The sequence below is a fragment of the Idiotropiscis lumnitzeri genome, chromosome 16, assembly GCF_059441095.1.
Source record: "Idiotropiscis lumnitzeri isolate Australia: NSW breed Sydney's pygmy pipehorse chromosome 16, RoL_Ilum_1.0, whole genome shotgun sequence".
In the NCBI taxonomy this organism is placed as follows: Eukaryota; Metazoa; Chordata; class Actinopteri; order Syngnathiformes; family Syngnathidae; genus Idiotropiscis; species Idiotropiscis lumnitzeri.
The window spans coordinates 16,171,149-16,196,748 of NC_142406.1; the positions used below are offsets into that span (position 1 = coordinate 16,171,149).

The following is a 25,600-nucleotide window of genomic DNA, read 5'->3' on the forward strand; positions in this document are numbered from 1 at the left end:
GCGCTCGCTCAAAATCTCCGTCACTTAACTCATTTACTGCCATTGACGGCTAAAGACGTCAATTTTATTTTTTTTACGCGGCTTAAGCGCACCCGCAGTGTCTTGTCCTTTAATCGTAGTGCCTGTGTGCAAATAAACACGCCGACTTGCAGCTTCGGTTTGTCAGCGCGTCAAAATCGTCGCGGATCGGGATGTGCGACATTTGAAATAGATTTCGAGGCTCTGGAGTGAGGCCTGAAAGCAGCAGCTCGGGAAAGACTTTAAATCAATCGCACGCGTCGCCACTGAAAAAAAAAAAATGTTTTCGATTGTTGAAGTGCGCCAACTTGACATTTATTCCGCCTTTTGCTTGTGAGATGTCACCGGAATGGGAATGTGATTTTTTTTTTTTTCAAGCAGATTGAATCACGGCGCAACTCGTCAGTCACCGCGTTGTTGATTAACGGCGAACGATTCATCTTGATGTCGTCACGCCTCCGTTTTTGTTCACCTCGCGCTTTGTCAGGGAAGTACGTCTCACTCTCTCTCTCTCTCTCTTTCTTTCCTTTTCACACGCCCACGCGACCTCGCTCAAACGTTCCGTGACCTCGGCCCGCACTGTAATGTCACACTGTATCGATCCAACGGAAAAGTGTGCGTGACCCGGAAATCACCTGCAACCCCCGCCGCCTTTCGGAGGCTGAAACCCGACCGACGCTGCTCTTAATTTAAAAATGTTTCCAGCTTCAGCTCGACGACGATTTGTGCGCTGACTTTTCCGAGGCGTGGCTGCTTTGTATCGACGGCGCCACACCTGATTCGGTGCACAAATGGACCTGAGAATGTGGCGATTGCCCTTTTAAAAGAACGCCGACATCGTCTAGTTGTCGCGAAAATGTTAAGTCGGCGGCTGTCTCGTTTCTTTGGGGTCTGATGCGGGAATTTTGCGGGCGCTTTGCATGAAAGAGGCGAGCGTTGAAGGATGCTGTGCGCCCGCGTGAAAGTTTCAGATATTTCCTGTTTGTCTTGATTGTGATGTCGCAACTTCTGCAGGTTCTCTGCGTGAAAGAGGCAAAACCCAAACGCTTGATTTCATCTCGGGCCGTTCACTCGGCGTTTCCGCAAAAGTGCCATTTCAGAGTTGTTAGCGGCAACATTCATTCCAATTTGCTGCCGATCCAAAAGTGTCTCGTGATCTCGCATTGAGACACATCCCCACCAGATTCTTTTCATTCTGTCAAAATGGCTGCTTTGTAAAAGGCTTCCATTTTATGTGTGGCGAGGAGGGGGGGGGGGGGCATTTTTTGGGGTTGTGGTGTGGCGTTAGGGGCCGTCGAGAGATTCGGCGCCTCAATGGACAAACCTCCAGCAGTTGCTGCGGTGGCGGCGGCATTTGTCGCGTGAGCTCTGCGCTTGGCACAGAAGTAGGTCAGCGGAGAGACCTCGTTCAACCCGGGCTGAGCGCCTCGTGTGTGCGTGTTTGTGCAAGCATGTGTTTGTGGCCACTGGTGTGTAAATACCGCTTTGAATGAGAACTCGCCTGAACTCTGCCTGCCTAATCTCGGCGGAATCCCGCTCGGTGTCACGTCGGATAACATCGTCGGCACTCGACTGACAGCAGGGCGAACGAGAAGAAGACGAGGGGGGGGGTTGCAGGACGGGTTATGACGCTGGAATGCAACGGCACACTTCGGGCGGCCCGGAGGCCACGCGTGAGCCGGAGAAAGAATTCCGCTCATTTGGCCGCTGTTGTTAGGGCACCGCCGGCATCCTCCGCCAATCCGAGGTGCTTCCCCTCCTCGTGCTGCCGCCCGATTGGTGGCTCCGCCGTGGATGCGATTGGATTGACGGATAATCTGGGGCTGGTTGAGGGTGGGCGTGTGCCCCCCCCCCTCTCTCCTTCAAATAAAAGTGCTTCACAGCACTCAGTAGAAGATGTCAATTTCCCCAGATGCGCTGTGGCGAATCCCATTTTGGGATTATATTTTCATGGCCTGACAAATATTTGCGTGCTGATCCCAGATTAAAAAAAAAAATTAGCATTGCATCAATCAAAAGGCTCCGTTTTAAAAACGACGCCTCTTTGTGTGACGAGTGCCTGCGAGTGACTAATGCGAGGGCCTCGGCAGCGGCTCGGAGGCGAGCTCCCCCCCTCCCCTCCTGGGTATTGTCATGCCTCTGAATGGCTAATGGCGAGCCAAACCGGAGCCGTAATGGCCGCCGGGCCGGCTCGCACACCGAGAGTGCGTGCGTGCGCGTTCGTGGAAGCGGAACTAACACGTGTACACGTTGAAAGCAGATCAAACAGCGAGTTCGGATGTGTTAATAACACACTATTAAATGTTAACATGCTCTCCGTAAGGCGCACCCCCCCCCCTTTTTTTACACCCCTGTGCACCTGTGAGCACACCAAACTCTCCCCCCTCCCCCCCTCGAGGCCACCATCCATACGAATACAAATGAGCCACCTCGTCAGTCCAGTGACGCAACACGGCACGCTACCGGTGGCGTGGGGGGGGCAGGCAGGAATCCCCGTGCTTCCTGTAACAAGCGATTTTTGTTCGATGAGTCAACCACAAACTTTTTTCGCGGTGAAAGCACGCGACTTTTAAGCGTGTTCTCGTTACTCCTTCCTAACACCTGAAGCATTTTAAAAACGGGGTGGAGCCTCCAGTCCAGCGACTGTGAATAAACTCGGAGTAAAAACAGGCACTGAGTTAATTATTCAAGCCTGCGGGGGAAGGGGGGGGGTGAAGCGGCTTGGGCAGCCTGGCACGCCACCTCCAAGATGACGCTGGCTCGTGTCTCAAGAAAAGTGAAGGTGACCACACGTCTCTGGCAGGATGTCGCGTCTTCGTCATCGTCGTGACACTTTCACCCCCGCGCCGCCTCGACGTGACAGACAGGAAGTGATGACTTTTTTTGCACTTTGCCGATGACGCGCGTCATCGAGCATTTTACTAGAAGTACTCAGTTGCTCTGCACTGCCGGGAAAGGCGTCCAATGTTCTTTTTTTATTTATTTAGAATATTTAGAAAATATTAAATAATATTTAGAATAGATCTAAAATGTATTCCTTGAATTATTTTCAAGTTCGGCGAGCCGGATTCAAATGTTCAACGGGCCGCATGTGGCCCCCGAGCCGTAGTTTTCCCACACCTGCACTAAAATTTCCAGAATGCGGAAGACTCTCGGAGGTCCCCCCCCCTCCCATCTAAAGCACGCCCCCTCTCATGCGATTAGCATCACGGAGTGGGAACACGCCGGGATTGACAGTGTGGCAAAACAATGTTGTATGTGGGAAGGACAAAACAGAAACATCCTCGCTTTCTCCTCATGTGGTTTGTGTGGCTCTTTGCAAGTCCAATGAATCCCGGCTGCCTTCACCGCACAAACCCACCACTTCGGAGTGGGAGAGGCAAGACGGCGAAGGGGGGGGGCACACAAAGAGGGAAAAATATCCCAGCCCGGTGGTGGTCCAGCTGCTCACTGACTGTCGCTTGATAAGACGCCGACGACGAGGCGTGGAAGCGAGCGAGGCAGCGGTGGGAGGAGGTACGAAAGAGGCAAGATGATGGAGGGCGGCTGAACAGATGTTGGCGCGGAAGGAAGTGGATCCCAAATAACAGATGTGGCGGGTGGTCGCGTTCCGGCTGCTCTTCCGCTGCTTTGCCCGTCTCCAGCGCGCACGCCGTACTCATTAAAATGTTCCCGCCGGGCCGGGTTGGACTTCATGTTTTGTGGTCAAACAAATCCCACAAAAGTCGAAGCGAAAAATCCTCAGGCGTGCTGCTGTACCTTTTTCTCGAAGGGAAAAGATGAATTTACTCAAGATTATTTTCGCTGTCACCGGGAACGAGTGTTGCGGCTTTGAATACGAATGTCCTTCTGCCGAAAATGTCAAACGACAACCCGTCAGAAGCTGTGCAGTGACGGAGAAAAAAATGAAATTTGGGTCTTTTATTTTCCTTCTTTGTCTGGCAATTTGCTTCCCGGTTTGCTTTCCACTCGGTTAATCAGAAGAATGTCGGCGAGGACCCGGCCCGTCTGTGCAACACAACACCACCGTCGACTCGTTTCACACCTCCGTCGATTCAGCGATCCTCCCACTCGCGCCGTCGACGCCAAAATGAAACAGAGGCCATGGATTAGGATTGAGATTTTTTTTTTCAGTACTTGAAATTACCGGTATGTCCCACGAGTCAGTTCATCACGTCGCTTTGAACGGAATCATCCCGACGTTGTTCAAGCCAAAGTGACACGCCGTCGCTTTTCAGGCACCACCATAATCAGCGAGTCCCGCAGTTGAAGTCCTCAAGATTCCTGCCGTCAAAGTGACTCAGATAACTCGAGTCAGATATCACCGCCCCCCCCCCGCGTCGGCTGCGTCTCCGTGGGAAATTTTTATGACTGCTGCGTGGCCGCCAACACTCTTCTGAGTCAGCTAAATGTTTTCTCCTCCACTGTCAGCCGGTCGGCCTTTCTTAAAAGATTGTTGCGGTCGCTCCAGACGTGAGGCGAGGAAACCCCCGGAGGTATTTCCCAGACTGGCGGATTGGCTTGTGATGTTGAGGGGGCGGGCGGCGTCGTCAGCTCTCCGAGTGTTGTCGTGACTCAGCGGACGGGATGACAAAGAAAGGATTTCCGGTGATTTTTGCACATGAGCTGGATATGAAAAGCGTACTTGTGGTTCAGACGTCTTAAGATTCTCGTCGCGCATCGAAACGACCGTCGGTCTCTTCTCGAGACGCCGCCGCGAGAGCTTAATTGTATTGACGTGAGAAGTGGTTGAAACCTTCCACCCGGGCGGGCGTGCTCGCAGTCTCTGGTTGTTCCTTCAAATGATCTCCGAGAACAAAGCAGCTTGACTCATTCACTGCCATTGACGGATATAGACGTCAAAAACCCTCGCGTACATTTTCAATTCAATCCACTCAAATGTGGTGAATTTGGACCAGGAAAACTCTTTCTGGACCGTATCGAAGCCCGGCGGCGTCGAGCCTCCAGACTTGCAGATTTCATAAAGCGCCAATTTGGCCGCCGTGGTTCTGGATTGCCCAATAAAATGCGCGGCCCATAAATCCAGCGGGGGTTTAACGCGTGCTCCCTTACGCCACACAAAAGGTTTTTACGACGAGGCCCAGCCGACCTCGATTTTTACGCGGCGAGTCGCCGTCGTTCCTCAGCCGCAGGCGTCAACTCGTTCTTCAGCCTCACTGGCCGTTAACCAATCCAAAGGTCGCGTGGTTTGTTTACGCTCCGTTTCAGCAGATCGGACACCGGACGATGTTCACCCTCGAGGAATTTACAACTTCTTGAAGGAATGAGTGCGACTGTGCTACAATTTTTTTTTCTTTTTATTGGGGGGGTGACGCGTCCTCTTGTCTTGTTTAAACCACATTGAGATTTCCACCGGAGCCAGAATCCGCGGCCCAACGTCCATTCAGTTAATGAGATGTCGGAAATTGACCTTTGCCCTGCGCAACTTTTGGCCGGCGAAGCAAATTATGCTGTGTTCGACTTCATGTCCTCCAAAATTGACACGATCATTTATGTCAAACGGATTAAAAAGGTCGGAGCGGTGTGAAAGGTTTCGGTACCATCTCGACAACCAGCGCTGTGAGAAAGTCAAAGTTTGTTCTGTGATTATTTATTTATTTTCTTTCTTCATTCCCGTGGAAAAAAAAAAAACACGCCACCGGCGCTAGCCGCATCAGACAAGTTTGCTCCTGACCAGTAGGCGGCTGTCCACTCCGTCGGACGTAAATAGACACAACCTTGCACACACACGCAGAAGCAGTGTCTCACTATCGACCTTGTGTGCGCCAGAGACCTTGGGCTCTCCTGCGGCCTCAACTTGCTAACTACACACACACACACGCGCACACACACGCACACGCACGTGCACTCACTGTGTCCACGCTGACCTTTCCAGCTTCTCCGAGCGAGACTTGATTTCTAATCGCAGTTGTTCTGGCGCTGAACCGCCACCCCGCTATCCGCTCTCCATCCGTCCTCTGCTCGTGTTAATGTGATTAGGTTGCTGCGCCTGCTGACTCCGCCCCCTCCCCGATGTTCTTGCATTCGACATTGTCTGAGATCATTCCAAGCCGTGGGCTTGTCCCCCCCCCCCCTCGATTCCGTAACCCACTTGATCAATTGCGCTTGCTGCGTCTGCTCTTCTTCTTAATCGAATCTCGCTCACTTGCTATTCTTTTCGTTTCTTCCTCCCACCGAGAAACGTTTCCCGCAATATAAAACGATGATATCGTAACGCAACTTGAATTTCGAGTTTTGGTCCTGATCAGGTCTGCCGCTTGGCTTCGTTCGCCATATTTGGAGGAGTTCATGTGCGTCAGGGATGTTAAATAGCATTTTTTTTTTTTTTTTTTTTTATCTGCTAAACGACGGAGGACGGCCATTTTTTGGCGTTCTTCCCCAGCGAACCGAGATCAAGACTTGGCTTTGGGAGTTCCGAAGTCCGAAAACCGCAATTAATTCATCTGGGAAAAAATGGGCATGGGTGTTGCTTTGACTTGACAGCCCTCAGAAGTCCCAAATCTCCCCGCCGCCGCTCCAAAAAGCACGGCGGCCGCATCGCTTTGATCGGATGAAGGCGGCTTTCCAGTCTTTTCTTTTTTTTCTTCCCTTTTTTGCCGTCGTGTCTTCTGCCGTATGTTTCCACGCTCTTATCTCGGAGGCCGTTAAAGGCGAGCGTTTACGACGACCTCACTTGGCAACCCTCCTCATTTCCCCCCACTTGACAGCGACTTGGCGCCAGACGGACTGGACGTGCATTAGGACCATTTCCTCACACGACAGGAAATCGCCGACGCCGAGGGTGGGCTGGGATGCTCTTTATCGATTTATGGCAATAATAATAATAATAATAATGAAAGTCGATGAGAGCGATTACTGCTGGGACTGGTCGTAATAATAATAATGACGATGATGATCACCGTTAAAGTGCAGGCGAGCCTTTCTATTCTCCCCAAAAAACTTAAAGTAACACATTTGTTTTTATGACGCCACGTTAGTCATGCAGTTAGCAACGTCTTCTATGGTTATCGTCACGCTAGAAGTGTGTTTCTAATTCCTCTTCCCGTTGCGGGGAGGCTCGACTTTCTTTTTTTTTGTATTCAAGCAGTCATGAGTATGCGTTCAGTTTGCATATCGTGTTCCTCGCCGCCGCCGCCGCCGCCTTAAACTGGTCTCGCCTGGGATGTGCGCGGCATTAAACAGACAGTGATTGATCCGCCGCGCCATTGTTTATTTTGTCATGTCGCCCGGTGATGGATGAAGATTGCCACGTATCGCCGATATGCACGCGGGGGCCGTTCGCTTCGGCTGTTGACAACCCCGCCCGAAAGCCCCCTTGTCACCTTCCGCCGTTGCGCGAGGCCCACGTGACTCGTCGAGTGAAAGCAAAGCCTCCCCCCCGTCCTTTCTTTGCGTCGCTCCTCCTCCGCACTTTGTCATCGAAAGAGGCCCCCCGCCCGACCTTTTATCAGGCTGCGTTTGGAGGGGGCGGCCTTTTCGGGCTGCTGGATGCATCCCAGGAGGCTGCAGGGGATGTGAAATGCAAACGTGTGATTGGCAGGTCCTTTTTCAGCACGAGTGGCTTTTAGGCCCGCCCCGGGAAGCTCAACTTTGACCCTTGCTGACCACCTGCTTGCCTCTGAGCCAGGTTTTTTTTTCTTTTTTTAAGCGGGCCACGCTTTGCATCGTTTGCTCTTCATAAATCCACTGAAATGAGTTCTCGTGCATGCAAGAGAAGGCAAGATTGTGATCACATTTATGATTCAAAAAGATTAGTCATATTGCCTTGCCCCACCACCACTTTTTTTTTTTCTTACCTGATCAATTTCTGTCTACAAAAGCCAAAAAAAAAAAATCGCCGGAGCCGAAAGTTGCCTGCTGCCTGCTAAGACGTTTGTGACGACAGGAACACGAAACAAATTCAGCTTGGCGTCGCTTATTTGTGTTCTTCTGCTGCGGTTTGTTTTTGAAAACGATAACTGCATCATTTCTTCATCTTCTACTTCTTGTTTTGTCTTTGTTGGGTGCTTTCATCTGTTTCCCAGTCGCACGTTCTCGTCACTAAATACGATACTAAAAATAAGAACTTGAAATGGGATTACTGACAGCCGCAGACTTTTTTTTAATAGGACTAGCTGTTGAAAATAAATCCCTAATTTTTTAATTGTGAATGTTTTGCTCCAAAATTTCGTCACTGTCCTGTGAAAAAAAAAATTGAATTTTTTTGAAAAAAATGTTTTTTAATTAATTAATTTTATTTTTATTTTATTTATTTATTTGTATTTATTTATATTTATTTTCATCTATTTATGTATTTTGTTGTTAAAAAATGCATAAATGTGGTTTCTGCATTACAGTAACCTTTTAATGTGAAAATGTAAAAAAATAAAATAAATTGGACAGCGCAATGTAACCGTTTCCCTCTCGACATCTGCCGTCTTCTTGCGGGTTGCTCAGTCTTCTTCCCCTTCTCGCCAAATCTCTTCCGATCGCAAAGCGTTTCATCCCTGCAGCCCACCAAGTTCTCTCCCACTCTTGCTAACTTTGCGATGTTGCCGCCAACTCCCACAAGGCTTGCTTCTCTCGTGTGCTTCGGCAAGAGCTTCGTGGCGGCTGCGGAGCTGCGGGGCTGCGGGGGCCTCCGCACCGACCGGCCCAATCACTGAATCGCTTGCCGAGAGACCATGTAAGGTCAACGCTCTCCGGTGGACACAAAGAAGCAATTCACAACACATGCGCGCACGTGCGTGCGCTTACACACACACACACATTGACAAACACTCTCACCGAAGGCAGTTCACAATTTACAAGCAATAGTGGGGATCATTATGAGGATTGGCGAAGTTCGTACCAGAAGCGGCTGTGGTTTCGTAGATTATTTTTAGGCTGATTACAATATTTGTCAGGAAAAAAATGCGATAATTGAATAATGGACCGATTCATTAAAAAAAAAAAAATTGTATACATGTGACTGGTTTTTTTTCCTATAAAAAAGGGCAAAAATCAGCCGATGTTTCAACGTTATCATCTTTATCTTATGTTACGTGTTTAACAAAAAATTGGCAAAATTTAAAAAAAAGGGGGGGAGGGGGTCGCCTATTTTACAGAATTCAATAAAATGTAAAGAATGAACTAGTTCTGGTGTGCACAACTTGGCCACCAGACACAAATGAAGAAGAGTTTCACAACTACTGTGAGTGATGCAGTAATCGTCGTTTTTTTATCGGTTGCTTGTGAGTTGTGTTCACTATCACTCGTGTCCGATTTGTGCTCGCAAATCAAAGGAAAAAAGAACGAGAGTCGTGCCTCAAAAACTTGTAAGTCGGGTCACTCTTATCTCAAGGCACCGCTGGACCGCAACAATGACGACTCTTCAATTCCGTTGGTAATTCTGCCCGGATGATAAGCATGCCTGAGCAGTGGCTCGTTTGTATGAGACGGCACCGCCCCCTGAAAACAGGCGAATGTTAGAGCGGCTCAAAAATAAACCTTAAAATTATTGCAGCGGTGACCTCGACGGGAATTAAAACGACAGTTAACGACGTAGCGCTCACGGTCGACGCGCCCTCATCTGCAAAAGCAGGAAGGAAGCGCTTGAAATCCGGCCGGCGGTCCGACAAGAAGCCAGACGTTTGTTACAACAACGTCACCCCTGCTTCCGTCATTTTTTTTCTCCCCCCTGTGCTCCGAGTGGCAAAGTCTGTTAGCGTAACACATTTGGAGCGTGTTTTTTTTGGGGGGGGGGGGTACATCGCGGTTGGCGCGCGGCCCACATTCCCGCGCCGTGACATCCGCGAGAGTCAGTCAGAGGAAGCGGTGCAACGCTGGGTTATTTTTAGCCCAGACAGCTTGCACATTCCGGGAGGAAATGTTACATTTGCGTCGCAGAAGACGATCTCCTGTGCAAAGTCATTAAGAGGAGAACAGAAATATCGGAAAGTTTTCCGTATCATCAGAATTTTTTTTTATACCTCAAAATGAGAACCTGCACATCCATCATCCATTTCGAACGTATGGAGAGCGACGCTTTTTTTCTTTTCTTGTTTTTTTTTAAGTACTATTCATCTCCGAGTGTGTGTGTGTGTGTGTGTGTGTGTGTGTTGGGGGGGGTTGACAGCGCACATTAAACAAAAACACACACACACCTCGTGCGCGACGAGGTCCCGGTGCTCATTAGCGAGACTCCACCAGCTCCGATGGGAGCCGTTCAGGGTGTGTCGCGGCTGCCAGCGACACAAACGCTTCGACAAAAACACACTCGCGCACACGCTTGGATGTGAAAAAAAAAAAACACAAAAGAAAATCTAAAAATGTAATATTCGATATTGAACGATTTGCCGCAAATAAGTCGGATTTGTGCAGACGCGTCGCCGGCGTCAACGCCATCAAACGTCGACGCCCGCTTTCGTAGAACGCTGAACAACCCCCAGAGGAGCGGAAAAATCAAAACGCTAACTTGTTTTTATGCGACGCAAACGCGCGACTCGCCAATATTGACACGACGAGTTGAAAAGAAGCGAGTGAGTGAATGAGGTCAGAAAAAGCGTCAAATGCAAATGATGTTGTTGAAGACAAACTTGATCGGCAACAAAAACAAAACGGGAACAACAATACAAAGATTTTTTTTTTCTGTCATTGTTTTTTTTTTCTTTTTTTTTTTTTAACACGTTGCAACAAAAACACATTTTCTTCTTTTTCGGATGCAGCTAAATATTATATTATTGACAGAAATGCAACCAGTGCGCTTTTTTTATTGCTGCTGAATGCGTTTTCATTTCAATACTTAACAGAGACCTGACTGCAAACGCGTCAATCCTAATCCTGAATTATTTGAAGTTGAATTTTTCCCTTTTTCAACAGCGAGGCGCGGTCGAGGGTCTCGCCTCACTCACCTGCTTGTGAAATTCGGCTGACCGCCACTTTAATGACGAGACGCTGCCCGTAGATGGCGGCGTTGCGTTGCTTTGCATTGGCGATCAGCACAGCTTTTCCGTCGATGATAAAGATTAGGCGGCGAATCTCACCGCGTCCCGTCGATGATGAGGAAGAGAAATGCGATCTCGGAACGAGCCGCGCGCGCGCGTTTGGACGAGCGCAATCGTACGTCGGGGTAAACATCTTAATGGGCGGGAAATGCGTCGTCCGGGCTCGTTTGTTGTCAAACTAACGACTTGAGGAAACGAGCAAAGCCGAATGATTGAATAATGCAAAGCCTGCGAGCGAGCGCATTCCTGACGTGACTCAGGCGCTCGGCGTCGGTGACATCAGCGCGTCGAGTAATCGCTGCAAGATGTCGACGTAACGAGATATAAGAGCGTGCCCCCCCGCCCGCGTCTGGACGTCTATTCGGAGATGCTTTCAAGCTGTCTGCCAAATGACATCGTTAGCGGATGCACAACACGTGCGTGCGGGATGGGGGGGGTTTGATTCTCCGTCCTCACAAGACTTTAGATTGATTTTTTTTTTTTTTACATGAAGAAATTCAAATGTGCTTGCAATGAAATGATTTTTTTTCTTTTTGCTAAATTGCCACATAATTATTTCACAAGATAAATGAATGAAATTTAATTGAAAATGAAAAGCTTTTTTTTTTTGGGGCAGGACGACAGCGATGGGATCCCGTGGTCGGAGGAGCGGCTGATGCGAAAGGTGCTCTACTTGTCCCTCAAGGAGTTTCGCAGCGCGCAGAAACGCCAGCTGGACGGCCATGCCAGCGCCAACCAAAACGGTAACAACTTTTCGACTTTTTCCTTTTTTCTTCCTTTTCCGGCAAGCCCGCAAACAAATTTCGAGGCGTTTCTTCGTTACTTCAAGTGGGAAACGCGTCTCTCTCTTTTTCTGCAACATTGTAGAACTCGCTTTGGGTTGCTTGCTTGATGCTTGACGACGCCGTCGTCGTGGCCGATTGCCGTCCCCGAAAACTCACCGCTGACGCTTCGATGAAATTTGCCGAGCATTCGCCTTTCATCCCTTCGTTCCCGTCTCATGTTGTGGCGGTGTGTTGCAGGCGGCGGCGGGACGGATTTATTGAACGCCTTCTTTTTTTAACGTGCTTGTTTACGAGGAGGATTCCGCGTAAAAGCCAAACATTGTCCGGAAGTTATTAGCCGGCTGACGAGGGCACGTCGGCCGGCTAATTGCACGTCGGCGTTTGATTGCCATTAACGGTTCTCCCCTCGCTCCCAATTACGCCCGCTCCGGCGCTCCCCCCCCATTTAGCTCGTCTATCGAAATCAAATGAAAACGCTCTTTCCGCTCGCCGCTTTAACACGACGCTGGAGAATTGAAGTAAACGGAAGAAGCGACAAGCTCAGTTAAGCACACATAAATTTGGATTTGAATCAAGAGCGATCAGGATGCGTCTCTGCGCATCACTAAGCGCCCCCCCCCCAATTTAGCCGCGGCACGAGGATCTGGCACGTATGTTTCTCTCCCTCCTTCGCTCCCTCGCCGCCAGAACATCTCCAGCGCCGCTCCTCACACGGGCACTCATGTGCAACATGTCAAAGCCGTCTTGAAGCAAGAGAGCGGCTAATGAATGGGCTGCCGCTTGTTTGTTTGCCTTCTTCTGGGACGTCGGGCGTCACTCATACAAGCAGCCCCCCCCCCATCAAACAATTAATGAGCTGACTCCTCTTGCCACAAATCGTATCGCACAAATTTGAACAGAATTGGATTACAACATTTTCCTAGACAAGTTCCCAAATTGAATGTCGGATGCAACTCGCTCATGGCGACCAATCCGGAGGCGTGAGAAAGTTTTTTTTTTTTATTCATTTTTGATTGTTTTGTCTTCTAAAGGAAATTCGATGACAGCCCACAGCGCCCTCTATTGACGAGCTGCTACTGCTAAAAAACAAAAACAAAAAAACGTTATCAGAGTGGATCTTCTGCAATCGAGATGAAAATTCTTTAGAATTGTTCTGCGAATCGTCCTTCGTCAAAAGGTGGCGCAAACATTTCAAAGCGGTGATTCACGCCTCGCGCGGGATTGTAGACTCGGAGACTCCGCAATGCGATGGTCTTACTCATTTCAGCGCCGCTCGTTCGCTTCCTAACATCAATGACGCGTGCCCGATGACTACGAGCGTCGCTTACGAGCGCAGACTTGCACCAACGTGCGTGCGTGCGTGCGTGCGTGCGTGTGTGTGTGCGTGTGCGTGTGTGCGTGTTCTCCGATCAAAGCAAATGGATTGACTCTTGATTCAACTTTTGTAGTGCTGAATTTATTAGTGCTCCATGAGTTTTTTTTTTTTTTTTAGGTCTAAAATTGCAGTGGTTAGTTAGAAATTGGTCCATGGTGACCTCCATCGTTTTTTTTTGTTTTTGTTTTTTTTTTCTCGCTGCGCCCATTTCTCGACAGCTGTCAAAATTGAGCGCGGCTCAGGCCAAGCGTAACCAAACTGGTCGAGTGCGACGACTCAGTGGAATGGAATTCCGCCTCAGGCGTGGACAGGCACGAGAAGGCGCCAACAGGTAGCGTCCGGAAAGGTGTGCGGAGAAGGCGCGGCGGCGGCGACGGGGCTCTCGGTGACTCATCGTTTGTTTTTACGAGTTCAAATAAAGGAACGGCTCGGTCAGGACGACTTGCGAACGCCGCGATGATCTCTCCACGCGCTGCACAAAAATCTTTTTGCAACCTGCGGCGACCGTTTGGTCTTGGCGACCATTTTCTTTTCCGCTCGGAGTTAGACGGCGTGAGAAGCGCCGAGCAACCTTTTTGGCTCGTGATGTCATTGTTAACGCGCCGGCGTCTTGTAAATGTCCTGCGACTTCTTCCTCCCGATCGCTCGCACTGCAAGTGTTGCCTTTGATTTAAAGACGCGTTCTTGCCGGCTCGCGTCATTCCGCCCGAGCGGCTCGCTAAATATTTAACGAGGCTTCCTGCTCTCTGACTTTTCGTCACGTTTACGCGACGTCAGATGTCGCTTGGCGTGTAACTCCCGCAAACTAGTTAAGCGGTATCGACCGTGCGGGTTGTTGTTCTTGAATTGCGCTCGGTCCCGCGCGGCATCTGCCTCCAGGCTTTTTGACGGAGCCGCTTGGTGATTGGTGGACAACCAGGAAGTGACAAAAGTAACGGGGATTTTTTTTTTTTTATTTCTTTACTCACAATATTTTATTTGACTTGGAAAAAGTATTAAAAAAAGATGACAGAATGAATTGTATTACAATGTTTCCTTTTTCTTAAAAAAAATAATTCCAAAAAGTTCAAAAGTCTCAACAGAAAAATGTGGGTTGAGCATAAGCGCCTCAAATAATGGTTGGTTGGATATTTTTTTCTTTTTTTTTTTTTGTTCAAAAAGAAACTAAAGATCACATGCACTTTAATTTCCTCACAATTTTTCCAAACGTTTGAGAACAGTTTGCATTTTTCTCGCTCTTTCAGGCTCCTTAGCCATCGGGCAGCTCAACGGCTCGGGATCGGCGGGCGGCCACAAAGATGGCGGCTCGTTGCACGCGTCGGGCCTGGACGAGGGCGGCGACTTCTGCGAGGATGGCCCGGCTAAGAAGAGGTGAGTCGCTTGACGGCGCCAGGTGTGTGCGTGGTGTTGTTGTTTTTGTTCCTCACGTTGACAGGCCATCAAAGTGGCGCTGCAAAGTGAGGGGTGTGGCCTCACGGGGAAAAAAAAAAAAAAGAAAGAGGGGGCGGGGGTAGCGGTAGCAGATGTCCTTCAGTAATGAGGAGCCCATTCAACAGCACCTGCTTCCTCCGTCACGTGATGATACTGTAAATGTGGCGGCGTCTTTGCAAGCGAGCGCCTCCGACAAGACAAGAAGCCACTTGAGCCTTTCGGTGTTTTTGGGGTGTATCGTGTGGACGGCGCAGCGTGCCGTAAAAAGTTGGCTCACTTGCCATCAAATGGAAATAAAAAATGCAATTTTACAGGTGGAACTCGCAGCGTGACATTTGCGCACATTTTCTTTTTTAATTAATTTATTTATTTTGAGTTTAATTTAACTTTTGCCATTTCCAGATTTTATATGAAGTAGGACTGTGTTTTTTTTAGTCTTGGAGATTTTTGTCCAATTGTGTCCAAATTTGAAAGGCAAAAATTGGACCGATAGAGGAGGCAAAATTATTTTTGATTTACATTTTTATTTATTGTGTGTCATGCGGCCATTTGTACTTCGCAACATCAATCTTGGGGGACATGCTCATCATGAGTTGACCCACAAAAAAAAAAAAATCACAGGAAGTCTGTCATTTTGGTTCCAAGGGGCCATTTGGGGGTCGTTTTCGAGAGTTCGACAGATGGATGACTCTCGATTGGAACGGGTTTGACTTTTGTGGATGACGCTCGGCAGCAAAGTTTGTTTGGATCCAATAATGACTCCCGGCGACGTCTGACTGAAACAGGAAGAGGAAGTGACCCGGTGGGCTCGTAATGGCAGCAAACATAAACAGCGGGCTGAGTGTGTGCGTGTGGGGGGGGGGGGGCATCCAGGCAGTAAGGTGCAATCTGGATGCTGGCGCTTTCCTTCTCTTCTTGGCGCAAGCGCGGCCCGTCGGGTTCAGCCGGCGGCCACCCCGCTCGGCGCCTTTCGTTCTCGTCTCGCTCGTGCGCACGGCCGGCGACTCGCGCTGAAGAAAGCGTTTCTTTCTTTCTGTCTGATGCTAATGAAAGGCCGAGCGAGCCGGCGCTTGGCAGCGGCCCGCTTGGATAGTGCGAACGTTGACGGCTCGGCCGGCGACTGAGAGGACGCCAGCAGCTTTTGCACCTGGCGCCGGCCTCAAAAGGACGGATCACGTTGTCTTTAGGGAGGGGTGGGGGGGGGGGCTAGCGAGGGAACACCCTCCCAAAGCGCAGAAGGACAGGTGCGGAGGAGCTTTTTGGCAGGAGTCGGCGAGCTTTCCGAGTCTTTGAGAGCCGTGGTGTGTTTGTCTTCCCGTGCTTCTGAGACGAGCGGCGCAAACGTGGCGGGTTTGCCGCCGACGTGATTTTGAGCCTCCCCATCCTGATCCATACATTTTTTTTTTTTTTTTTGCGTGGTTGGTACCTGAAACGTGCGTGCAAATTTCTGCAACTAGTTTTTGAAGCGGCCCACCAATTGCAGTCCTGCCTCGGCGGATTCTGGACTCTCCAGATTTCGTCTTGCCGAACAATCCCCTACGACCTTTTTTGTTGCGCCTACGATACAAATCTCAGAAGCAGGTACATTTTCACCAACCCGCTTTCAAAGCGTCGCCACACAAAGTTGAAAGTGTGAACGGGAAATTATTTCCAAGCTGCTAATTGTTTTTCCCTCTCGCGAAAGCCGTTTTCTTTCTTTCCGCCGCGCGAGCGACACTCTTCACTTGTACGAAACGCCGTCAAGTCGAGTTGCCCCCTTCTTAGCACGACTTTTGTTTCTCCTGCCACTGAAGAGCGATTTTGGCTCCCTGCTCAGCCAAGACACACACGCACACACACGCACTCAGCTGCTGCCGCTTGTTTTGTTTCCACTTAATGAATGCCAAGTGCACACACACACTCGCTTGTCTCGCGCTCGCAATATCTCTTGTCAGTAATGCATAATTTCCATTTAAGAGGGATTAAATGCGCGCGCACATGACGAGAGGCGTAATGCGTCTCTTGATTTACCCGAGGTGCTACTACATTGAAATGGAGCGCTTGAGTGACTCCATTTCATGTTTCCTCAATTAGTGGTGGTCTCGCTAATGGATGCCAGGCCCTGCTTAGTTGCCCCATAAATAAACGCCTCTCCTCAAATAGGAGGAAGTATTTTCTCTCATGATTGTGTTTAAAAAAAAAAAAAAAAATCTTGAGGTGACAAAATGCTGCACGGCTTCCGCAGACTTTTTTACGAAGCACTTTTCCAGCGTTTAAATGGCTGCTAACTCCAAAAAGATTGGTCGCCGGTTGAAAAAGGTTGCCGGAGTTTTGACGAATGCTCGCTTTCTGCTGGTGAAGGACGAATTCCAAACGTGCGGCGTCGGTGTAGGTGACACCAACATTAGCATGCCGGCCCGCCTCATGTTTAATGGATGCGCTCCGCTCCGGTCCGAGAGATAAAGTGCGGCTCGATGCCGTCAAGATGTCTTTTGCCACAGCAAGGTTAGTCGGCGTGTTCGGCAAATTTGCATTCCAGTGTTTGCAAAAGAGAGAGAGCAGTCGTGGTTTAACTCAACGATGTGATGAAAGTTTTGTGTTTTGTTGTCTCACGCTTCTCTAAATGTTTCCAAAATGGCAAAATAGGCCCCAAATTCACTTTTTATTTATTTATTTATATTTTTTGCAGGTCGTCACAGAATTTGGAATTTCCGTTTTGCTTTCAGTTGGGAAAATTAGCAATTGATTTTTTTTTTTGGTTTAAATTGCTCGCTTAATTAGCATAATTTGCTACAGCTGAACATGGGGCCCAAAATTGCTTTGAATCGTTTCGAATTGCAACCCATTTGGGGAATTTTAAAATGTTTTGACAAACCATTCTTTATCCCAAAAAAGTTTTAAAAACTTTTTTAATCATTTTTTTAGTATCATTTGTGAGCCTTGCTACCGCACCAAAATAGCATTTATTTTTTTAGTTTTAGTTTTAGTTTTTTGACAAACTTTTCTAAAATGTTTGCAAAGTACAGCATGATTTTAAAATCAATATATATATGTATGGATAATTTCAAGTTCTTCCACTCTCGCTTGTGTGTTGAATTTCAGCCAAAATATTTTTTGCATTCATCCCGCTTGGCAAAAAACATAAAAACTTAGTCATGTCTCGTTGCTGATTTTGTATTCCACGTCAGCAAAGCGGCGTCCTCTCTGGACGCGAGCTGCCAGACTGAACCAGTCGCTGACAGATGAGCCGGCGCGGCTCGGCTCGGCTCGCCGCGGCGCCGATTAAAGGCACATGCGCGTAATCCTTTGATGTAAACATGGCTTGTCGCCGGTCGGCCTGTACATAAACATGTATATTCAGCTTTGCTCCAAAGTGCACCGAATGGACACAAAGACGAGCAAGGCAGCTGCGCGGACGGAGCTTTTGCTTTTCTTTTCATCGCCACCATATGGGCCATCTGGAGCCAATTAGCGCCGACTCGCTGAAGGTGCCGACTCCGGATCAGCGTGATGCCGCCATCTGACTGCGGACTGCGACGCACGCTCGCCCGTCGGGAATGTCGGCCTCGTTCGCGTTAATGGAATTCCTCCCGTGTTTATAAACATTCCAAATATGAACGGCAGCTTTTTTGATTACTCGCCACATTTTCCTTAAATTTAGCAAAGTTTTTTTTTTTTTTTTGGCGAGGGGAGGGGGGGGGGCGTGCAGGATTTTTCCTTCAGCAGCGTTAAACTGGAATGCTTTGCACTAATCCACTTTGATCTCGATCCACTACGAGCCAACAATCTCCCGAATCGATTTGACATTCTTGAATTGCCTCCACCGAGAACCGTTTGGATTGCTTTTTGTCAGTCGTAAAGATTGCGCACGTTAATATTCAGTTCCGCCACAGCATTGAGCTACACTGGCCACAAAGCAGCCAAGCTCCACTACATGCCGGCAATCTTCTATTTTGGTTGGCACAGTCCAAAAGGGATTTACCTCCCGCAAGGGTTGTTTTTATTATGGTTTCTTTTTCTTATTGTTTTTCTTCCACTTCATCAAAGCTTGTCCTAAAAATAACTCTTACTGGCCAATACGAGCCAACAATCTTCCATTTTCATACTTTTTGGGTTGACTCAAAATAACATCAAGGCGTTTGCCGTCATACCACGTCTTATCAGACCACTCCAGGCCAGCAATCTCCCCTTGTATGCAGAGTGATGTCATCATGTACACTTATTGGCCATTAGAGAGATTGTAAGAGCCACTACGTGCCAGCAATCTTCGTCATCTTTGATTTTGGATCAAAAGGCGGAAATTAGATTTTTTTCCCCGGGGGGGTGGTTTGTATGCGGGTAGCGACGTTACCCCAATTGGGATTATTTGTCTTTGATGTTGTCCGACGAACGCAGTGGACCGGTTTTCATTGCCTTTTCGCAGCAATCCTTGCAGGAACTGGTGGGGAGTGTAATATCAGACATCAGAGCGTCCGCTGTGAGGTGGAGCAGGAAGCGATGGATGAAAGGTGGATTAACGTGAGTGGGGCGGATGAATGAAAGGACCGATCCAGCTGTAATCTTTTTTTTTTTTTTTCTTCTGCGTCTTGGCTTTCCCTGCGTTGGTCGCGGCGCCTCTCGGCTGCGTCCGGTCGCGGCAGTCCGTCCAATTTGTACAAGGCCGGATGTAAGGCACACCCTGCGACCCGCATGTTGACAACACGCTGCACCCGCGCCTACGCACACACAAGCACGTTAAGGCGGTCCCTCCTGGTGGCGGGGGCCAGCCAGGCACTAAATCAAAAGCTCACATTACCATTCAGGGAAAAAAAAGCAATCCGTGCCTCTTTTGTTTTTTATTACCCTCACCAAGAAAAGGATCAGCTCTATTTTCCACAAGCTAATGTTAGCCTAACCTGCTGACATGATGTCGCATCGGACTCTGCAGGGTCAGAAGGCGACTTTGCCCTTAGTGTCGCCAGCTGTAAATTGTCCCGAGTTGTGTTTGCGAGCGCGGATGGTTGTTGGTCTGCGATTGGCTGGCATCCAGTTGAGGGTGCCCGTAATCGGCTCCAGCACGCCCGCCACCCTCGTGGGAAGATCGCAAACATCCACTTCACATTGCCCTTAGTGTCCTTTTGGATAACCTGTCTTCATGCCCGCGGCCAATTTTTTGTTTTGTTGATTTTTTTTTTAATCCCCAAAACGCATTCTAATCGGAGTCAAGACACAATCTCCTCTTTGCCCTTAGTGTCTCATTAAATAAAATTGCCCTTCCAAACATTATCTTGAAAATGTGAGCTTTTATTTGGTTGTCATCGCCCTCGGTCTCCTTTTGGATAGAAATGCTCTCCTTACCTCAGTCAATATGGGAATAGTAAATATTTTTTCTCATATTCTTTTTCAATTCTCTGCATTTAGACATTTATCAAAATCAAGAATTTTTTTTAACGTGTTGTGATTATTTTTTAATTTATTTTATTTTAGAAGTGCGTTGTAGTGTCTGCCGAGTTGTTCTCCAGCATGCACACCTGCTGCTCCCGTTGTCGTCAGCGGGCCGGAAAATTGTCGGAATTGAGACGGCGCCGCTTTCTGATTGAAGCTTAATAGCGAGTTTGGCACCTTTTGGCAGGTGGCGGTCGCGGCCAATGCGGCGCGGTGGCCAACCGCACGCGACCGCCTCGTTCCCGTTCGCTCGGCAACCTGGCGGAAAATTGACGGAGATGGATCTCATTGCCGGCCCGGTTGCAGTTAAATGGCGATGTCGTGAGCTGAGGCCATCTTGGAGCGCGACAAAATCAAATGGAGACCCTGCAAATGCGCCGCAACAGAAGATTTTTATGATTTTTTTGTGGAGGGTTTAAGCGGAAAGCGGGAACACGGATGTGAAGTTGAACACGCAACGCACACGTCCCTCACCACCATGTTGTGTCAAAAAACAAGTTTGGCGCCGAAAGTAAATATTCTTGTTTGTTTGTTCTTTTTTTTTCCAGGCCTCGGCTGCAGGCGCAGAGGAAGTTTGCGCAGTCGCAGCCCAACTCGCCCAGCACCACGCCCATCAAGGTGGCCGAGCCCGCCGGCCTCAACTTGGGCCAGGCCGCCCCCACGCCCGCCGCCGGCCTCGTCGTCGCCGCCGCCACCACCACCAACGCCGCCGCCTCCTCCTCATCCTCCTCCTCCTCCCCGTCATCATCGCTGTCCCCGTCGCTCGCCGCCTCGTCGCTGCCGTCGTCCATCCAGGAGCTGTCCCGACGAAAACCCAAAACGGAGGACTTCCTCACCTTCCTCTGCCTCCGAGGTACGACGACCGTTTTCATTTCTGCGCTGACCTACCAGATGCTTCTCTACTCGAAATGTCGGCGTTTTGGCGACTGCCACTTGGCGTTGGCTCGCGTGCTGCACTTTAGCTCCAAGTCGTCGGCGAAAGCGCCGTCTGATGGATGCTTTGTTACGTTGTTTCGTTCGCAGTTTAGGGGACAAAAGGTAGCGGGAGAAAATGGAAGGTTTGTAATTATCAGCCGCCCCCCCACATCCCAACCCCCTGCACGCCGACGCGCCCCAGAGTCTCGTTAAAAATGACAACCCTAATAGACTCTTTCAGGCCTAATTATGATTTGTCCGTGGTTGCAATGAGAGCGGCCGAATAATTGGGGGGGAACGCGCCTAAGGCCCGCCGGAGATCGCGCTGAAGGTCTTCACACTGGTGTGTGTGTGTGTGTTGTAATTCATGTCTGCAATGTCATCCCCGTTTGTACCTTTTGGCAGACATTTGACATTCTTTAGTTTATTTAGTTAGAATGGAACAAGATGAAACTACTTTTTCTGCTTCCATTTAATCGACTTTGTGCGACTCGTTGGGTTATGCGCACTTTGGCCACCGTGGGGCAGTATAATCGCTCAATGTCACAGACCGATTGACTGAAATTGTTTCCTTTTTGGTCCGTCTCACACACACGCACCGAATCGCCCCCGCCTGCCTCCCTGGTCTGTTTGTCGTTGACCTCCTGACCCCGGGTCGGCGCACTCGATTACAACCATTTAGCTAACGAACCAATGGTTGGAGGCCGATTGGGTCGCCGTGCGCGTGCGCGTGCTCGCTGCCTTTGTTTAGTGGCTCTGCCATTCCTCACCCAAGTCGAAGGAGGCTTCAACACACTTCCGTTCCTGCTGGCAATGTTTTAAATGGACTTCCGATCCAGTTCGCTTTCAAGTCACAAATCGGCCCGACAAAAATCGCCTTTCGCAATTGCGCAGAATCCAGGAGGTGAAATCCAACTGGCTGCTTGCTGAGGTTTGGTTTGTTTTGCCAGGTTCGCCGGCGTTGCCCAACAATATGGCCTACTTCGGCAGCTCCCAGGAGGAAGACGACCTCGGGGAGGTGGAGGACGACGACGACGACGAGGAGCTGAGGAACGGCGGCGGCGGCCATTTGCACGCCGTGGCGAGCGGCGGCCACGCCTCGGCCTCCTCGTCCTCCTGCCACTCCACGCCACGCAAGGCCAAGCCCCTCGCACGCCAGCCGCTCAACGGCCACGGTACGGAAATTCCTCATTTTCAGTTCGCGATCAAATGAAAATAGGACGGAAACTTTGTGTTAAGGATAAAAATATATATATATATATTATTTTTGGGGGGATAAAAACAACAAATTTAGAGATTTCTTTATTTTCCAAATACTGCTTTTGTTCCCGTTTTTTATGAAAAAAAAGAGCAGTTTTGCTTTCTAAAAGAAATTGTGAATTTTGTCTAATCAACAACACATCTCTCGTCCCCGTCGGCAGTGTTGACGAACCACAGCAAAGCGGCCATGCGGGAGAGCCCTCGGCCCAAGGCGACGCCTCCTCCTCCTCCACCTCCTCCCCCTCCTCCTCCACTCCTGAGGGAGCGCAGCGAGCGTGCCGAGGCGCGCGAACACGTCAGGATGTTGCAGGCCATGGCGAGCGCCAACGCGAGCGCCGCCGCCAAGGGCCTGTCCACCAGGAGGGCCGCCGAGGAGCTTCGCAAGCAGGTCAGTCCAAAAAGTACCACCGCGTTTTTGTTGTGGTCATGTGGTCTTCATGCTCCGTGCAAGCGTGTTCATTTTGTTGTCTGTTGTGTGTCCAGAGCGCGTCTGTCTGTACTTCTTGGTCGTCGTCTTCTTTTTCTTCCGCATGTTGTACTGCTGCACATGTTCCCAGTCGGCTTGCTAAGGTGTCAGCTGGGCGATAGCAACACATGATGTCATCAAGTCCCGCCTCCATACACCAGGCCTCCCTTTTCTCACTATTCTGAGCATCCTTATTTTCCCTAAGACAGCAGCGCCCTCTGGTGGCGCGAGGGATTTCAAGCTTGCTCAGCAAATTAAAAAAAAAAACAAATTGGGGTGACGTTACGTGCTCTAGAGAAGATAATAATTATATTCCTCGGCCACCTGAGACACACGCACAATTGCGCACACGCCCGTACGTGCACACGCGCTCTTGACGAGTGTGAAAGCTGTCGATGTGCAGCTGTCAACTCTCGTGATTGATCTTGCTGTCGGGGCGTATTGGGACACCGAGGTAATAAAATGTAGACATTTCCATATTTGTTCTCGTCTTCCCAAAGGATCATTTGTCTTCAGGGCCTAAAAGGCCACGCCCTTTAAATTGCGCCTAGCAACAAGACTTGTGCGTACATTCGTGTTGCTAACCGTGGTGTCCTGTGCTCCGTCTTGCTCGCGCTCAGGTCTCCAGAGTGAACGGGCTGACGCGTCTGAGCGCCTTGCAGGCGGCCGGCAAGAGGAGCCGCGACTTCGGCCTGCCGTCCAAAACTGTGAAGAAGTACACGGCCACCGTGTCCAAGGGCCACGTCACCTACACCAAAGCCAAGCAGAGGGAACTGGGCAAGAAAACCAAACTTAGCAGCAGCAGCGACAACGTGGCGAACAATCACAATCAGCACAGCCAGCCAGCAGCCAGCAACGGGCTGACCCACTCAGGAAAAGCGGCGGCGGCGGCGGCGGCCTATCACAGCAATGCAAAAACACGCAAACAGGTGCTACTAGCCAACGGGCTGCACGGCGGTGACGCCGCTGCCGCCGCCCGCCTCAACGGGAGGCTGAACGGGCAGCGGCACAACAGCAGGGAGGACGGCCACAGACACGAGGGCGACTTCCCCGGGCGGGAGGGGCTGCGAAACTCCAAGCGGCGCCTGGAGGTGGTGCTGCACTCGGTCGAGGCCGGCACGCTCAAGGGCAGCCAGGAGCCCAAGAAGACCAAGCTTCAGCCGCCGCCGGAAACGCGCAGCGGAAAGAAGGCGGGCCCCATGCGCTCGGCCACGCCCACCACCCCGCTCTCCAACGGACACCTATCTGAGCCGCCCCCGCCGCCCCCCGAGACGGATCTGCCCGCCCTCCCGTCCTCCACGCCCCTCGCGCAACAATCCACTTCCACACCAGCAGAGTCGGTGAACCAGCGGCCCAAGCGGGCGTCGGCCGGCAAGCTGATGTTGTTCCGACAAGCACAGCAGCAACTGAGCAGGTCTCACGGCCGCGCCGCCGCCGCCGCAGCAGCAGCAGCAGCAGCGTCCTCCCCCTCGTTGGGCCACAATCACTCCCACGGCCCCGGGCGCAGCACTACCTCAGACACCCGACAGGCCGCCGGCGCCCCCTCCCCGCTCGCCAACCGGTCGGGACCGCTCCGGCCCCCGCTGACGGGGCGACCGGCCGACCGCGACAAGGAGTGGGAGCGCGAGAAGGAGCTGGCGAGGCAGAAGGAGCGCGAGCAGGACCGGGAGTCCCGACGGAGCCGTCCCGAAGGGTGGGCGGCGTTGGGCGAGGTGCCTGTCTTCCTGCCGGAGTCGCGCGAGTTCCAGGACCCCATGGCCTACCTGGACGGCGTGCGGCCGCAGGCGGAGGCGGCCGGCGTGTGCCGCGTGGTGCCGCCGCCCGACTGGCGGCCCGAGTGCAAGCTCAGCGAAGAGATGCGCTTCGTCACCACCGTGCAGAGGGTCCACATGCTGGGGCGGCGCTGGGGCCCCAACGTGCAGCGGCTGGCCTGCATCCGGACACACCTCAAATCTCAGGGCATTACCATGGACGAGCCGCCCGTCATCGGTAAGGCCGCACTGCCGTCGTGTTGGCAAACTCGCCACCGCAAACGAGTTTCAAACGATTCTTGGCAGCAGAGATTTCGGCATCACCTTCGCGCTTCTTTGTGCCAAAACATTTGCATTTAATACAGAGCGGGCACGAGGGTAATGTCGGTGTCGCCGCCGAACACGACGGGCTGGCTAGCGGCCACGCTGCTAACTGCGCAAAATGAAAACGAGCAACGGGGGAGAAAAAAAAAAATAATGTTTGGGTGCACGCCGAGGCTTGTTAGCGGCTCATGAAGCGGCGACGCGATGGCGAGGAATGGGAAGCGACAGGACAATCTGTGGGAAATATTGTCGGGGTGGTCCGCGGGGGGCCGCGTGCCCGCGACTCCTCGATTGTTATTGTTGGCTATGAAAAAAGGACGCCTCGTAAAAATACGACTCCACTGTGGAAATCCAAAGAGCAAACCTTGCCAAAAGCTTGTAAACGCTCCTGGTTTTTATTTCCGCCCCTCGCACGGGGCCGCGGGGGTCCTCAGAGGCACACGGCAGCAAACGGCGAGCCGCCTTGCGAGTAAGGCCGCTTTATAGGTGGCGGCAGCAATAAGTGCTACTTTCCTACAGTGGTGCGGTAAGTTGCAGCCCCGTGAAATTGCTGTGTTCCGTGTGAAAGGCAACTTTGCGGGATGTTGGCCGTGATGGTCCCCAAACGTGTGTGCGTGTGTACTCACGCGGCGATTGTGGCGCGCAGGCGGCTGCGAAGTGGACCTGGCGCGCTTCTTCCAGGTGCTGAACGACATGGGCGGCATGCAGCAGGTGATGGACCTGAAGAAGTGGAGCAAGCTGGCTGACCTGCTGCGCATCCCCAAGTCGGCGCAGGACCGGCTGGCCAAGCTGCAGGAGGCCTACCTGCAGTACTTGCTGGCCTACGACTCGCTGGGCGTCGACGAGCGCCTGCGGCTGCACGACGAGGTGCCTCTTTTTAGTTATTT

The 25,600-nt window shown here is 50.8% G+C and overlaps 1 protein-coding gene across 5 annotated transcripts in view; it reads left to right on the plus strand.

Annotated features, from left to right (window-relative positions):
* The window catches only part of jarid2b (jumonji and AT-rich interaction domain containing 2b), a 66,104-nt gene that overhangs the window by 35,321 nt on the left and 5,183 nt on the right, over positions 1-25,600 (plus strand). For all 5 annotated transcript variants that reach the window (XM_088319231.1, XM_088319233.1, XM_088319230.1 and 2 more), the window contains 7 exons: positions 11,620-11,746; positions 14,408-14,534; positions 20,546-20,850; positions 21,863-22,087; positions 22,334-22,560; positions 23,259-24,627; positions 25,360-25,580. In XM_088319231.1, coding sequence (XP_088175357.1) covers positions 11,620-11,746; positions 14,408-14,534; positions 20,546-20,850; positions 21,863-22,087; positions 22,334-22,560; positions 23,259-24,627; positions 25,360-25,580 — 2,601 coding nt within the window. The remainder of the gene's footprint in view (positions 1-11,619; positions 11,747-14,407; positions 14,535-20,545; positions 20,851-21,862; positions 22,088-22,333; positions 22,561-23,258; positions 24,628-25,359; positions 25,581-25,600) is intronic.